Source organism: Podarcis bocagei (genome assembly GCF_964188305.1).
Source record: "Podarcis bocagei genome assembly, chromosome: 9".
NCBI classification, from domain to species: Eukaryota; Metazoa; Chordata; class Lepidosauria; order Squamata; family Lacertidae; genus Podarcis; species Podarcis bocagei.
The window spans coordinates 51,381,963-51,397,403 of record NC_138134.1 but is presented as its reverse complement, the minus strand read 5'-3'; the positions used below and the strand labels follow the sequence as shown (position 1 = coordinate 51,397,403).

The 15,441-nt window shown below is 45.9% G+C and overlaps 1 protein-coding gene across 3 annotated transcripts in view; it reads right to left on the bottom strand.

The window, feature by feature from the left end:
- Window positions 1-15,441, bottom strand: part of PRDM5 (PR/SET domain 5) — an 88,907-nt gene that overhangs the window by 36,511 nt on the left and 36,955 nt on the right. Inside the window, exons 11-12 of one of the 3 annotated variants that reach the window (XM_081208104.1) lie at window positions 6,391-6,480; window positions 8-101 (exon numbers count right to left, since the gene is read on the bottom strand). In XM_081208104.1, coding sequence (XP_081064230.1) covers window positions 8-101; window positions 6,391-6,480 — 184 coding nt within the window. Of the gene's footprint in view, window positions 1-7; window positions 102-6,390; window positions 6,486-15,441 lie in introns of all 3 variants that reach the window. The other 2 variants (XM_081208106.1, XM_081208105.1) reach the window with 2 other exon arrangements.

The following is a 15,441-nucleotide window of genomic DNA, read 5'->3' as shown; positions in this document are numbered from 1 at the left end:
CACTTACTGTTATGTATTAGAAGGTGTCTCTGCAGAGAGAATGGCGTTCGGAACAGTGCTTTGCATTCCTCACATTGAAACGGTCTCTCCTCAGAATGGGTCTGTAGATGAAAGACAACGTATTTAAAAGGGAAAGGCTCGGAGAGATCAATTAGAAGTCATTACAATAATTGTGGCTAACCTTGCTGGCTGAGTTCAGAAGAGATATTGCCTCGGTTCACCAAAAAAGCAACAAAGGCTTAAAACCACATGCTCCTGTGATGAAGAAGCTTATGTTTGGTTGGTGTCAAGCAGATGAACACCAAACAGAGAAATGTACATATAAACGTGGCCATAGAGATAAAAACCGCACTCAAGATTTTTTGTGTGGTTCAGATGCCCAACATAAAAGAATGACATTTCCCCGCTTAATTGCAACCTACTTTTCTGCCAGCTGCTTAGCTCTGTTTTCTGAAGCTTAAAAATGAAGTTAGAACTCAAATCCCATCTCTCAGTTCAACCTTGTTTATTATTTTGAAACTGAGATCAGCAGTATCGAAATTTTGGTGAGTAGATTTTTTTGTTGCCACATTTGAAGTGCTTTGTGGCTGAAATAAGCTTCAAATCATAAATAAAACATAAAGCCTGAAAGGACACCCCCACCCCCACCCCCCATACATCTTCTTGGATTTCCTCCTGGAAAATGTATAATACAGTGGAATAATCAGCTTGTTAAGATATTTCTGTGTTTTTAATTTTCTCTCATTTCCAGATACATGAAAGAGGTTTGTTGTTGTTTAATGCTCTTGGGCAGATCTAGAACTGTACTTACTTTAACCAAAAGTCACTAGATTTCTGTTAACTGAGAGGACAGTGAGAATTGTTTCATTATAGTTCAGAGTGCATGGCTACTACACAAATTTATATTCAAAAGCAGTATTTTGCTTAAAGTAAAAATGAATACGCAACACAAATTCTATGTATCCACACATAGGGCGGGGTGGGAGAGTTGTAAAATTCCATTAAATGTAAAATGCAAAATTATTTAAAGGCATTGCTCATGACTTAGATCAATACCAGAACCTGTAAGGACTGCATTACACGAAGGTTTTGTAGTCACTTTCACCGATATCTTCCCAGGGATTTCTGAAGTTGACCAAGGTTAACATACAGCTCAAGCAAGAACTTCTTGCCCTACTAGAATAAGCTGCTTTCCCTCATGTTTGCCTCACATTTACCCAAGCAACAAGCTTTTTCAGACATAATTTATGATAAAAAATATGAAGCCAAAACACCACCTGCAGTTCCGAAATTCTTCAAAAAATGAAGTAGTTTTGCAGTATCACAGAGTTCCTTCAGAAAAATTCAGCTACATAAAAATTAATGGGTTGTATCTATTGGAGGGATGTGGGTGGCGCTGTGGGTTAAACCACAGAGCCTAGGATTTGCCGATCAGAAGGTCGGCAGTTCGAATCCCTGCGACGGGGTAAGCTCCCGTTGCTCGGTCCCAGCTCCTGCCAACCTAGCAGTTCGAAAGCATGTCAAAGTGCAAGTAGATAAATAGGTACCACTCCGGGGAGAGGTAAACGGCGTTTCCATGCGCTGCTCTGGTTCACCGGAAGTGGCTTAGTCATGCTAGCCACATGTACGCTGTACGCCAGCTCCCTCAGCCAATAAAGCAAGATGAGCGCCACAACCCCAGAGTTGGCCACGACTGGACCTAATGGTCAGGGGTCCCTTTACCTTTATCTATTGGAGTAGAAGGGGTCTTTCAATTCCTGAAAGTGAAGGCCTAATAATGGAATGGGGATAGACAATTTTCACCGATTTCCTCTTCTCCTGCTGCACCCTGCAATACTTCTTACACTGGCTAGAGAGTCCCAATCCTCTAGAATAGAATTTAAGGGAACTGGGAGCTGCAGGATGAAGAGATAAGTGGTGAAAATTGCCTCCCTTGCTTTCTGTTCTTGGATGCAAAAGACCTCCCGTAACTGGAAGAGGACCAATGAAAAGGCCATCAGTGAATTGAACAAGCATGAGTTATGCCCTGGGTTTGTTGCTGTTATTATGTTTTGTATCTGGATACATCTCCTTTATTTATTAAAAATATACATACCTGGCTTTTATTTATAAAATAAACTCATATCAGCTCACAGCAGTTCAAAATGAATAAAATCAGTTCCATACAATAAAACCAAGAGAAATATAAAACAATTCAGCACTGAAACAGGGAGACAAAGCTCTAAGCCACATTAAAAGCTTGGTAATTTTTTTAAAGTCTTAGGAAGGCACCTAAAGCATAAGAGAGAGGAAGCCAACTGAACTTCTTCTCTAGGGAGAGGAGGCCCACAATGCAGATGCTGCAACAAAAAAAGGCGCTGCTTGGCTGTCTTTTATGCTTCTGAAACTGGTGAGACACAGGGCCTCCAGTACAGAGCACAGTCGCCAGACAGCATTACATGGGACAAGACAGCCCTTCAAATATCCTGCCCCCAAACAATTTAAGTCTTTGTAGGTTAGGACCGGGACTTTGCATTGTGTGCAGAAACCAACTGGAAACAAGTGCAAATGAATCCAAAGTAGTTTTGCATGCCATGGAGATTTTCCAGGCTCTGCAGAGCAAGGCACACATAGAGCACATCACTGTAATGTGGATTGTATATGACTATAGTGGTACCTCGGGTTACAAACACTTCGGGTTACAGACTCCACTAACCCAGAAGCAGTACAGTGGTGCCTCACAAGACGAAATTAATCCGTTCCGCGAGTCTCTTCGTCTTGTGGTTTTTTCGTCTTGCGAAGCACGGCTATTAGCGGCTTAGCGGCTATTAACGGCTTAGCGGCTTAGCGGCTATTAACAGCTTAGCAGCTTTAAGAAAAAGGAAACAAACTCGCAAGAACTCGCAAGACGTTTCGTCTTGCGAAGCAAGCCCATAGGGAAATTCGTCTTGCGGAACGACTCAAAAAACGGAAAACTCTTCCGTCTTGTGCGTTTTTCGTCTTGCAAGGCATTCGTCTTGCGAGGTACCACTGTACCTCGGGTCAAGAACTTTGGTCCAGGATGAGAACAGAAATTGTGTGTCAGCGGCACAGCCTCAGCAGGAGGCCCCATTAGTTAAAGTGGTACCTCAGGTTAACAACAGTTTCAGGTTAAGAACGGACCTCCAGAATGAATTAAGTTCGTAACCATAGGTACCACTGTACAAAAAAACCTACAGATTAAAACATGGAGCTAAACCAGGGGTGTCAAACTCAAATTCATCGGGGGCCGCATCAGCAGTTTGGTCACCCTCAAAGGGCCGGTTGTATCTGTAGGACTATGTGTCCACTCTTTATTATCATAAATTATTGTCACTGCATTCAATTATTACTGTTTTTTGTAATAATGTAATAACTAGCTCTGAAAGCAGAAACATAGTCAGAATAATGGCAAGTAGATATTCAAATGTACAATTATTGTACAGTAATATTTTTTTTTAATTTTTTACAATATTTTACAAATATTGCCAAACAATTTTAAACAACTCTTGTTGAGACATTTCATTCTGAATCTGCTACCCAGAGCCAGGCAGAGGATGATGGCAGGTGGGTGTCCACCAACATAAATCCTGGCTATGCCCATAACGTCGTGGTTCACCCTTGAGTTTAGAATCGCTCCCCAAGCCCTCCTCCCCGCCCCGACCGCCTCCAGCCCGCCTGCCAATGGCGGGGAGCCCCGATGGCTCCCTCTCCGCCCGCCCGGAGCCCCAGCAGCCTTACGTGAACCCCGCCTCGGCAGGAGCAGGAGCATTGGCGGCGACGGCGGCAGCAGAGCCACCGAGCTTTGTGCTGGCGGCGGCGGCAACGACGGGAGGGGGCCTGCCGGTGGCTCGGATTGCGCCCGCCCGCCTTGGACGCCCGCATCCCCGGTGGACCTCTCTCCCTCCGCAGCCCTCCTCCCCACTCGGGAGCCTTATGGGGGGTGGCAGGAAGCGCCTCTGCCCTTTCCTGCCTGCGGGGAAAACGCGGCGGCCGGGCTGGGCGCGCAGGCTCTGAGAGGCAGCCCCGGCACCAGCAACTGACCAGTGGCCTTTGCAGCAGCGGCGTGGCGGCACCAGCAACACCGGCGGCGGCAGCCTGCTCCCACCCCACTCCAAACATGAGCCCCCCCTTGGGGAAATAAGCCCCCTTTCCTCGGGGGCACACGGAGCGCCTTTCGCCCTCTTCCCCCACCCATAGCATCTCCCTTTCCAGCGCCCTCCCCCTGTCCGTCCCTCCCTCCGCCAGCCACTTGGAGGCTTCTATGAGTGTCCGCTTGGGGGGAGGCCAGCAGGAAGGTAGCCCCCCTCGCCCCCGCGGCGGCCTGGCTCTGGGAGGAGGAAGAGGAGGAGGACAATGTCTTTGCGCACCGCGCTGGCGACGGGCAATGAGCGCAATGCCGAGACGCACCAGCGCTGCCCGGTGGTCACCCTTGACCCGCCCCCCGCCCCAGCGACACCTCCGCTGTCCCCGCAGCCCTCAACCCTGGCCAGCAGCCACTCGGAAAAGGGCTCGTCGTGGTCCAGCCACTCTCTGGGCGCTCGCTGCCACAACTCCATCGCCTCCTGCGCTGACGAGCAGCCTCACATTGGCAACTACCGCCTCCTCAAGACCATTGGGAAGGGAAACTTCGCCAAGGTCAAGCTGGCCAGGCACATCCTGACAGGAAGGGAGGTGGCTATAAAAATAATTGACAAGACGCAGCTGAATCCAACGAGCCTCCAGAAGCTCTTCCGAGAAGTGAAGAGTTTAGAACCCCCCCCCCCCAATATTAAAATTGGAGCGATTAGTTCAGTGGGAGCAGCAAAGGCCCTCGCTTTCCCGCAGCTCGCTGTTTTCTTTTGCACCTAACCTGGCTGTGCGCCCGGGAAAAGATCAAAGCGGAGCGTAAAGATATAGTAAAGAGGCTTGGCAGGGTTTTTACCCCGCAAATCACGCTTGCTTGGCTCGGGGGCGTGTGTGTTGTGTGTGTGTTTTCCTCTTCTCCTTTTCCCCTCCCACTTCTCCCTGGGTTTCCCGACAGCGCACAGACGGCTGGGCTGCTTCGCCGCCTGGTGCGCTCAGGGTGGGCGCACGTGTTTTGGGCTGCCTGGGATTGGCCGCAACAGGGATCCGGCGGGCGCTACCACCTGGCGGGCTTGCTGATCCCGTATCCGGAGGCTTTCTCTCTCTCTCCCGTCCTTTTAGAGTCTAAATAAAAGAATAATAAAAGGTGAAGGCTGGCGGCCGGCGGCGGCTACACGGGCCACATGCCGAGGTCTCGCGGGCCGGATTCGGCCCACGGGCCTTGTGTTTGACACCTGTGAGCTAAACTATCCCAATAAGTATCTCTTAAATAAAAGAAGTTAACATTGCCTCTGGACTTTGACAAACTTTAAGGAGGGGGATATTTTATAGCTAGAGAACAGCCACTAGAAACATTATGTGCCATGCTGCTCTCACTTAATGCACTAAGAACACCTTCAAAGAGAAGCCCCTGGCAGATCATAGGAATTGTGATCGATAATAGATTGCTACTGTAGAACAAGGCATGGAAACAGAGAACAGAGCATCTTTCACATATAATGCACCATCTGTCCATAGGTTTTGCCACAAAGAAACTGTTGCCTTTTCCCCATTAGAGATATGCATTCTAGACTAGCTGCAGAAGGACAGAAAGGCAAGGCAAGTGGATCTGGAACTACTTCCCACACCATTTTCCTACCCTGAGCTCCTTTGGGAGGAAGGTCAGGATATAAATTTTAAAAAATAAAACAAGTTAAAAACTACAACATCGTTCTTCACTTTGCATTCACCCCCCACCCTCTGCAAAAAAATTCTGGAAAACGTTCAGCGGGGAAGGGGGGCTTGAGTTGCTTTAGGTTTTCCCAAGAGAGGTCAAGCAAATGAGTGAAGTGTGGCCCCAACAGTCTTCCATCTCCTTCTCAAGCTTTCATTGTGAATGAGAACGTTGAAACCAGCAGTGGGAGACAGAAGAAACCTTTCCTTTCCCCCTTTTAACCAGAAACGGCATACCTTCTGCATGTACAGCAGCATAATTTCCTGCTGAGGAGCATAGGGTTTGTTTTCTCAGCCTCTTCACAATAATCAGGAGGCAGAAGAAACTAAGATGACCATGCTCCCCTGCTGTCATTTTCTGATAATCTACGCCACTTGATGTAAAAACTCTTCATCCAGAAAAATAATTGAGCCATATTTTCAAAGTTGCTCCAAAATATTGTGTTATCAGTTAACAACACTTTTTTTTTAATGGATGTGGCCTACACAAAAGGCTGGATGCTTTTCTCCAAAGTCCACATCCTTGTTAGGGCTATTGGTGTGGTTCTTTAACAGCAGTCACTACAGAAAAGCCAAATCAAGTCTGGACATAAAGAGACTGAACTACCTTCTCACCTCAACAGGTGGTTCCTCCAGAACAGGGTTGAGACATTTGGTTGATACTTTGCTGTGGGAAAGCTTGCATGGCTGCTGACTGTGCTGTACCTGTTCTGTGGATAAATAGAAGGCTTCAGTCTCTAGGGCTGTTAATCTGGCACCATGCATGAGTGAAAAATCCCCCGCCCTCATTTAAAAACGCACTTGGGGCTTGCTTAGGTGATCAGCTATCTGGCTTTTTGAACATCTTAAATAGATTTACCTTCTGATTTATTTTAATCTGATCAGAAGCTAAATCAAGCTGAGAGCATAGAAAAGTACCCCCAGATAATCAGAAGTACTTGGACTTCCCTTGTCTCTTGTGCAAAGAGTAAAGTGGGGAAACTGTAGACCTTGAACCTGAAAGTATGACTATAGCACTCTGGGATTTATTTCCTGCATGAAGAATGGTTAATTCAGCTGTATCAACTCTGCTTTCCTTATACGGTATCCAGATGCAAAAGAGGGCAGGACTCCTACACCATTAGAAAAATGAATTTCAGCATGTGTAGTGTGCACTCTAGACCTGCTGAAATTCCCTCTCCTATGCCACTATTAAAAGGTGCAGGAATCTTGTCTTCATTGGCATCTGGTCACCCTGTTTCTAGATCAGTGTTTCCCAACCGGTGTTCCGCGGCACACTACTGTGCCGTGAGACATCGGCTGGTGTGCCGTGGGAGGGAGGCGGGCGAGAGGCGGCGGCGGCGAGGATCCGGCGGGGGTGGGGGGAGCGGGGGCCGTCGCGCGCAACCGAACTCACTTGGCGCGCTGCCGGCTTGTCCTCCTTCAACCCGGGTCGGGCCAGGCCTGCTCACGTCCCCGGATCCCCTAGCAGCAGCCGCACGCTCTCCAAAAGCGCAACGCTGCGCGCAACCGCTCGGCCAGCTGGTGCTCTGCGACTCCGCCCTTTCCCCTCCCAGCGCCGGAGGGTTCGCGCGACCGCAGCTGTTCCCTTTCGCAGCGCGCGGGAAACAATTCCAGGCCGATTGCCTTGTGCCGAAAAGCACCGCCTCTCCTTCCAGCTCAGGCCCGGGCCGCCGGCTCCCCGAATGACATCACGGGGGCGGGGCTTTAATGGTGGTGTGCCGCGAGATTTTTTTCCGGTAAACAGGTGTGCCGTTGCCCAAAAACGTTTGGGAAACACTGTTCTAGATCATGTAAACAAGCCCTTAAGTTTCTTTCAGAATAGCTGCAGAGTTTCTCTTGCTTTGCCACTTAACAGCCCTTTATCGGCTTTTCTAAACCACTATCTTGAACACTAAAACCACTGTCTCTCCCTTACAAGAATTATCAGGCCAATTTTAAATGTTACAGACTCCCAAAAGCATTGTAAGTAGCATTTAAAAGCTTGTCATTCCTTCCATTTACCAAAATGTGCACAGTGTTTTCCCACCACCACCAGCAATGCACATCCCAAGCAATTGCTGGCCCTTGTACAAATTTGACCTTTTACAAATTTGAGCCAATACATAGTGTAAGAGGCTTTTAAATGTTATGCCTAGGATACAAAGTATGAGGATAAACACTTTTTAATCAGCCTTCGCATGGGAGCTATAATGTTTCAATTGGCTCTCAGTTAACTACATGCAGAACTTTGTTGACTGTGCTCACATTTGAAGGAACTATATTTATCAAGAGTTTTGACTAATTTCTCTTCCTAACAGAAGCCCACATGAGTGAAATCATGTAGAATTTCCAAAGCCATTTGCAGGGCTGACTGACCGCTGTTTGAAGACACATATTTTCTAGGTTATAAGTGAAGCAGCTTGTTCTACAGCACTGGAAGACCGAACAGTTCCTCATAGTAGAGTAGACCAGTAGACAGAGTGCAAAGTAATAAATGTAAAGATGGTTGAACTGCATACATTTGGTCACTCTTTTGGAAGCTATGCAGAGTTTGGAACATCAATAGAATTAGAGGCTCAGTACAGCAATTCATTTAGTAGGAAAGGGTTTTATTAATTTACATTTCTAAGCAGTGTTTATTTTTTTCAGATTTTATCAGCTTCATGTAATTTCTATTCTATTTTTGCTCCTTTTCAATTACTTTCAACATTATAAATATGCAATAACAAGGGATGTAAAAAAAAATAATATGCACCCCGTATTACAAATGCAAACGATTCTCACTCTGTACCTCCTTCTTGATTGCTGTTAATGACAATATTGACCCTGCCAGCTCTTGGGCAGATCAAGAGGAGATCTCCAGACTATGACCTCTTTCTAACTCTTTTTGCCCAGAGTGAAGATGGGAATTCATCAGGGGTCTCTTATACAGCCGAACCACGCTTCCACAACTCTTAGGGAATCAAATATGCCAACTATCCTGAAGTATTCTAGTCATATTCTGTACTAAACCAATTCAACATGCATAGTGATATAAAGCAGCTCTCAAAGAAATAAAAAGAATTTATGATGCCCAAGCACACACATAGTCCTCTTCCTCCACTACCCAAATATTACAAATGTTATATTGTGAGGAAACATGAACCATGAAACCATTGTGAAGATCTCCAACATCTTCTAAAGCCTATCTGTAATGTGAAGCTGTGGCCTGATATATTAGAAAACTTTTAAGGGTATATACAGGTAGCCTTTAGATCCAGTTTCCTAAAGATATTCTCCTCTCCCTCATCAGGTAGAGGCACCCAGTCTCATTAGGGGTGTCTCAGATAACTGACCTCTCTGCATGCAGCAGGGTTTTTAAGTTGTTTTGATTGGGAGTAGTTGCCAAGAATGCGTATGTTTTTATTAGACACTCTGTCTTATGCATGTGGAGTGTTCAGTAAAGCACTTCTTTTTATGGCAAATCTGTAGGGACACTGTGCTTTCCTCTCTGCCTTGCATCCCCATGCCCCCTTTACTCAGGGTCTGCTAATGTCTCCACAGTTACTAGTTAAACATAAAAGGCATCTGACAGGGTGGTGGGGCAATGGATTAGGAAAGCAGAGCTGGAAACATTTATTGTACAAAACTAGCTTGTTATCCTACACCACAAATCAGTGCAACGCACATGCCTCCCCGCCTGTTATTGTCGCAAAAACCCTGTGGGGTAGGATTAGGCTGAGAGAGTGTGGCTGACCTAGTCACTTATAAAGCAATCCAAATGATAGGAAGCCAGAGTAATTTTTTTCCAAACTTGGTTCAGGAGTGGGGCTACTGCCAGCTGTGTCAGCTTACACCACCCTTGACTTACACCAACCCTTCTGCTCAAGTAAATTCTATTGGGTTAATAGGTCACATGACTGAGCTAAACTAATTTTGGAGTGGGGTAAGTCACTCCCCAGAATCCTCCTTTTATGGGACTTACCCGGGATTGGAATGAGCCCTGAGCCCAGGATGTAAACAAAAGCACATAGTCAGCCAAATATAAATGTTCGGGAAACCATTTTTAATGTGACTGGTTTGTGTAATTTTCTGGTTTTGTGCAAATCTGAAGGACCAAAATTAAGAAATGTCTTAAGGCTACACTTTGTTCAGGAGCGTGCCAGAAACAGCTACAAGAATGTACATAAAAGGAAATGAAAGCACGAGGGAAGTAGTGGTCATGCAAAGGGGAAGAGCAGAAAGTGGTGATTCACCTATCCAAAAGCACTGTGACAAATAGTCTGTGACCCCAGTGAAGCGGTTTGAGGGCAAATTTCCCCCAGTTCATTAGATTATCCCTGTATGGCTAAACCCACATTTACAAGGGGAGAGCATCAGGGTTGGTATTGTTGGAAGGCAGTGTCATGTAGATTGTGCAAATTAAATAGGAATGTTAACAGCTGCAGACACACAGTAAACTTCATTGTAGACAAGCCCCACACTATACAAAGGGAAATAATGAAAGTGTGTACAACCAAGATGCTATTGTTAGCCATTTTATAATCTGAGGTGATAAGCACCATTGCAGTGCAAGTGTTTTATATGCTACACATGGATGACTGGGCCACCTCAAAATGAAATCGACTCCTTGTTGTGAAAAGACTATGTTAAACCACATCAGTTACAGCACTGGGTAAACTTGGAAAATAGTCAAACACACACTTCGAGTCAGCCAAGTTTGTTCTGATGCTCCAGCACACCACCAGATTATGTATCCATAAAAAAAAATTATCCATAGGCGTCAAGACAACCTCTGCCCAAAGCATATAATAAAACCCTCCCAGAGGGCCCAATCCCCATGTCCTGTTTTTCATTAAATATTCTTAAGAGAAATGGTTCTAATACCAATTCAGTGCAAAGACCACAAGATTATCATGGATTTATATTTGACGGTATCAAATTTGAAAAACATGTTTTTTGTTATAGGAGTTGGATTTTGCTCTTCTGACCAAGCTATGCCTGTTGCAGATGAATAATAAAGCACCAAAGTTGGTGCTTTGATATGATTTGTTGGATGTGTTTTGGAATTTTTGGTAACTACTGGATCAAATCAGGCTTGTGGATCAGGAGATGTCTGCTACTAAGCAGGCCTTTGATATGGTTCATCTAGCCCAGTATTCTTCATATTCTGAATGGCACTGCCTCTCCAAAGTCACCAAAGGAGCTCTTTCCCAATTCAGCTAACCTGAGCACAGGAGCTGAACTGTGTATGCTGTCACTAAGCTATGGCTTTTCCCTTCTTAAAACCACACAGAAACATTGCTTCATTTGACTAGGTCTTATCTCTAATGCACAGTTCTGTTAACTATACAAATATTTTTATTTGTAGAACTCACTAACAAGGTCCAAAACATGTTGGCCACTAAACTACACTTTTGCTTCTGCACTGCATTTCCCTCCCATTTATCCCCCCAAAGCAGGTGCCCTCCAAATGTGAAAGGACTGCAATCCCCATCATCCCTGACTATTGGGAGTAGTGGTCTAAAAAGGCTGCTATAATATAACCTGTTTTCTGGGAGAAGCACAGGAACAAGCAGCATATGTTTGAACAGGTTCAACAGATTTTTATAATGTCTTTACTGTATTCCCATTTCTGTTCTGTAACATTTTATGACACCTTGTAAGCCACTCTATAGAGATTTTGCTAAAAATGATCAGTAGTGCATACATTTCCTAATTCAGATAAATAAAACACAATTAAAGCAGGTAAATCCATAGATTAAAGAGAAGATTTCCAGATAAACTTGTTTACAGTGGTGCCCCGCAAGACGAATGCCTCGCAAGACGAAAAACTCGCTAGACGAAAGGGTTTTGTGTTTTTTGAGCTGCTTCGCAAGACGAATTTCCCTATGGGCTTGCTTCGCAAGACAAAAACGTCTTGCAAGTTTGTTTCCTTTTTCTTAAAACCGTTAATACCCAGGGTGCATTGCTTGAAGAGGTGCAGTTGCGACTTGACTTCGAGGAGCAACTCATAGCACTCGGTGTGGTAGCCTTTTTTGAGGTTTTTGAAGACTTTGCTGTTTTTGAAGCTTTTCCAAAACTTCTTTTGCAGCCATTTGGTAAGTTAAACTTTTAAAACTTTTTTGGGGGGGTTTGGATTTTGGGTTGGGGTGTTTGGAATTCAAGGACTTGGTGTTGGGGAGGGGTTTGCAAGAATCTGGAGGCTTGTGTGGTTTTTTCCTGCATTTTTATGATTTTTTGTGACCATTGGGCCACTCTGCTGGTTTTTTTAAAAAAAAATCTGGGTTTGAATTTCTGTGTGGTGGGTGGTTGGGGGAACAGTTGAGGAGGGGTTTGCAAGAATCTGGGAGCTTGTGTGGTTGTTTTTTTTTTTTTTGAATTTTTATGATTTTCTGTGACCATTGGGCCATGTTGTTTTTTTTTTAAAAAAAAATTCTGGGTTTGAATTTCTGTGTGGTGGGTGGCTGGGGGAACAGTTGGGGAGGGGTTTGCAAGAGTTGGGGAGGGGCTGGGGGAACAGTTGGGGAAGGGTTTGCAATTTCTGTGTGGTGGGTGGCTGGAGGAATAGTTGAGGTTTTTGAAGACTTTGGTGATTTTTGAAGCTTTTCCAAAACTTCTTTTGCAGCCATTCGGTAAGTTAAACTTTTAAAACTTTTTGGGGGGTTTTGGATTTTGGGTTGGGGTGTTTGGAATTCAAGGACTTGGTTCTGGGTTTGAATTTCTGTGTGGTGGGTGGCTGGGTGCTTTTGAATTTTTGGGATGTGAAGCACTGATTTTGGGGGGGGGGGGTTGCGAAGGTAGGAGCTGTGCTACCATGGGACCCAAGAAGACTGCTGCTGCAGAGGCTGGCAAGGGGAAGAAGGCGAAGGTTAGGCTGGAAATGAAGAAGGAGATCATCCGGAAGCACGACGGTGGAATGCGTGTGACCGACCTCGCCAGGGAGTACGGGAGGAATCCATCGACCATTGGGACCATCCTGAAGATGAGGGAGAAGATCCTTGCGACTGACGCAGCCAAGGGAGTCACCAGGATCATGAAGAACCGCCCAGCTGTTCTGGAGGAGGTGGAGAAGTTGCTGCTCATCTGGTTAGAAGAGAAGCAGCATGCAGGGGACACAGTGACTGAGGCCGTCATTTGTGAGAAGGCCAAGGCCTTGCATGCAGACCTCGTCCGGGAACAGCCAGGAACCTCAGGTGAGCCAGAAGTCTTCAAGGCAAGCAGAGGCTGGTTTGACCGGTTCAAGTCAAGATCTGGAATCCACAGCGTGGTCAGGCATGGAGAGGCTGCCAGTTCTGATGTTTTGCGGCTGAAGACTTTGCAGCGGAGTTCCTGGAGGTTGTGAAGACGGAGGGCTACGTTCCACAGCAGGTCTTCAACTGCGACGAGACCGGGCTGTTTTGGAAGAGGATGCCCAAAAGGACTTTCATCACACAGGAGGAGGCCAAGTTGCCTGGCCACAAGCCCATGAAGGACCGTCTGACCCTGCTCTTCTGTGCCAACGCAAGCGGCGACCTGAAGATCAAGCCCCTGCTGGTGTACCACTCGGAGAACCCACGGGCCTTCAAGAAACACAAGGTCGACAAGGAGCAGCTGAGTGTCATGTGGTGATCCAACAGTAAGGCTTGGGTCACACGTGTGCTGTTTGTGGACTGGGTCAATCTTGCTTTTGGCCCTGCTGTCAAACAGTACCTGCTGGACAACGACCTGCCGCTGAAGGCTTTGCTTCTGATGGACAATGTTCCTGCTCATCCTAAAGGCCTTGAGGTGGACTTGTTGGAGGAGTTCAGCTTCATCAGCATCATGTTCCTGCCGCCTAACACCACGCCACTGCTCCAGACGATGGATCAGCAGGTCATCGCCAATTTCAAAAAACTCTACACCAAAAAGCTTTTCAGGTGATGCTTCGAGGTGACTGATTGCACCACCATCACCCTGCAGGAATTCTGGAAGGACCACTTCGACATCATCACCTGCTTGAAGATGATCACCACAGCCTGGAACGGGATCAGCTAGAGAAATTTGAATTGCGCTTGGCGCAGCCTGTGGCCGGACTGTGTGGCACGAAGTGACTCTGATGCACCAGAGTCAACAGTGGTGCAGGACATTGTTGCCTTGGGGAGGACCATGGGCCTGGAGGTCACAGAGGAGGACATCAGTGAGCTGGTGGAGGAGCACAACCACTAGCTGACCACCCAGGAGCTGGTCGAACTGCAGGCAGAGACTGCGCAGGAGCAGGCCTTGCTGGAAGAGGAGGAAGCAACTGAGGAATGGCTGTCCTCCAAAGAACTGAGGGACATTTGCCTGAAGTGGAAGGATGTGCAGGCTTTTGCACAGCGGCACCACCCTGACAAACACGTGGCACATGACCTTGTGAACACTTTTGATACGAGGGTCATGTCGCCTTTCAGGGAGGTGCTGAAAAGGCGGATGAAGCAGCAGACCATGGACAGGTTCTTCAGCAAGAAGCAAAGAGTGGAAGAGGAACCTTCTTCGAGTTGTCCCCCAGAGTCTTAGAAAATGTACTGTACACTTTGTTGATTTTTAAATGTTTTTCTGTCATGTTTAGAAACTTCATTTATTGTTCCTTCAATTTTTGAAATGCTCTTTACAGTATGTGTAACTTTAAAGAGCACTTAATAAACTCTTGTTGTATCAAATTTGGCTTTGTTTGGACTTTTTTTGACCATAGGAATGCATTAATTGAATTTCAATGCATTCCTATGGGATTTCTTGCTTCGCAAGACAAAAAATTCGCTAGACGAAAAAACTCGCGGAACGAATTAATTTCGTCTTGCGATGCACCACTGTATATGACTCAGAACCAGCCCCTGATACTTTACAAATGAAGCACTACTCAGAGTAGCACAAAATGCATACAAAAAGAGATTACAAGTGGGTACCTCAGATGTAGATTTCCCTGAGGTAGTGTCAACCCTTCACCTAGACAGTACCATTTCAAATGGCAGGTGGGGGTTCACGTGACCGCATGCTCTTCCATACCCCCCCAAACAAAACCTGCATAGAGAAAGCTAGAGAAAGCTAGACATGGGGAGGGGGGAGTATTCTTGCCCAGCCCTTGAAATGCTATTTCTCTATACTTAGTGATTTGTTATTGTTATGAAGGAAGGTTCAAACATGGGAGCCTCCACATATAGACTGAAATACAACAGCCCAGGGACCAGTTTACTACACTCTGTGAAGTAGACTTGAGGGCAAAAATAGAATGTACTGGCGTCCATTCATATTCCTTTAACCACACAGAGAGACATAGGTTAATACTTCATTCATCTTTAAAGGGAGGGGTGGGGTCTACTTTTTGCAACAAAAGTTGTACATAGGTGAGATGAGATAAACTTGTCTGCTTCCCAGCTGACCTAGTTGCAATATGTTACTTCAGAAACTTTTCTCCACAAATCAGCTCACTTTTGGTGGTGGAGCCAGACGACGAGAAAAGTGTATGAAATCAGTCTGTTTTGGACCACAGTCACAAACAGTTCATGAACCGCATGAACCCTAACTGCTACAGCTCACTGGTATATTTAATTGTACATAGCCATAGCCAATATAATTAGCAGGTATTTTCATATCAGTTGCTGTGTCTCAGGCACTAGGGTGGATAGCTTCTTACTACAGAATTATTGTCAAATGCTAAAAATTTGAAAACTTGTAATCTTTCAGTTCTGAGCTTAAAACTAAGAACTT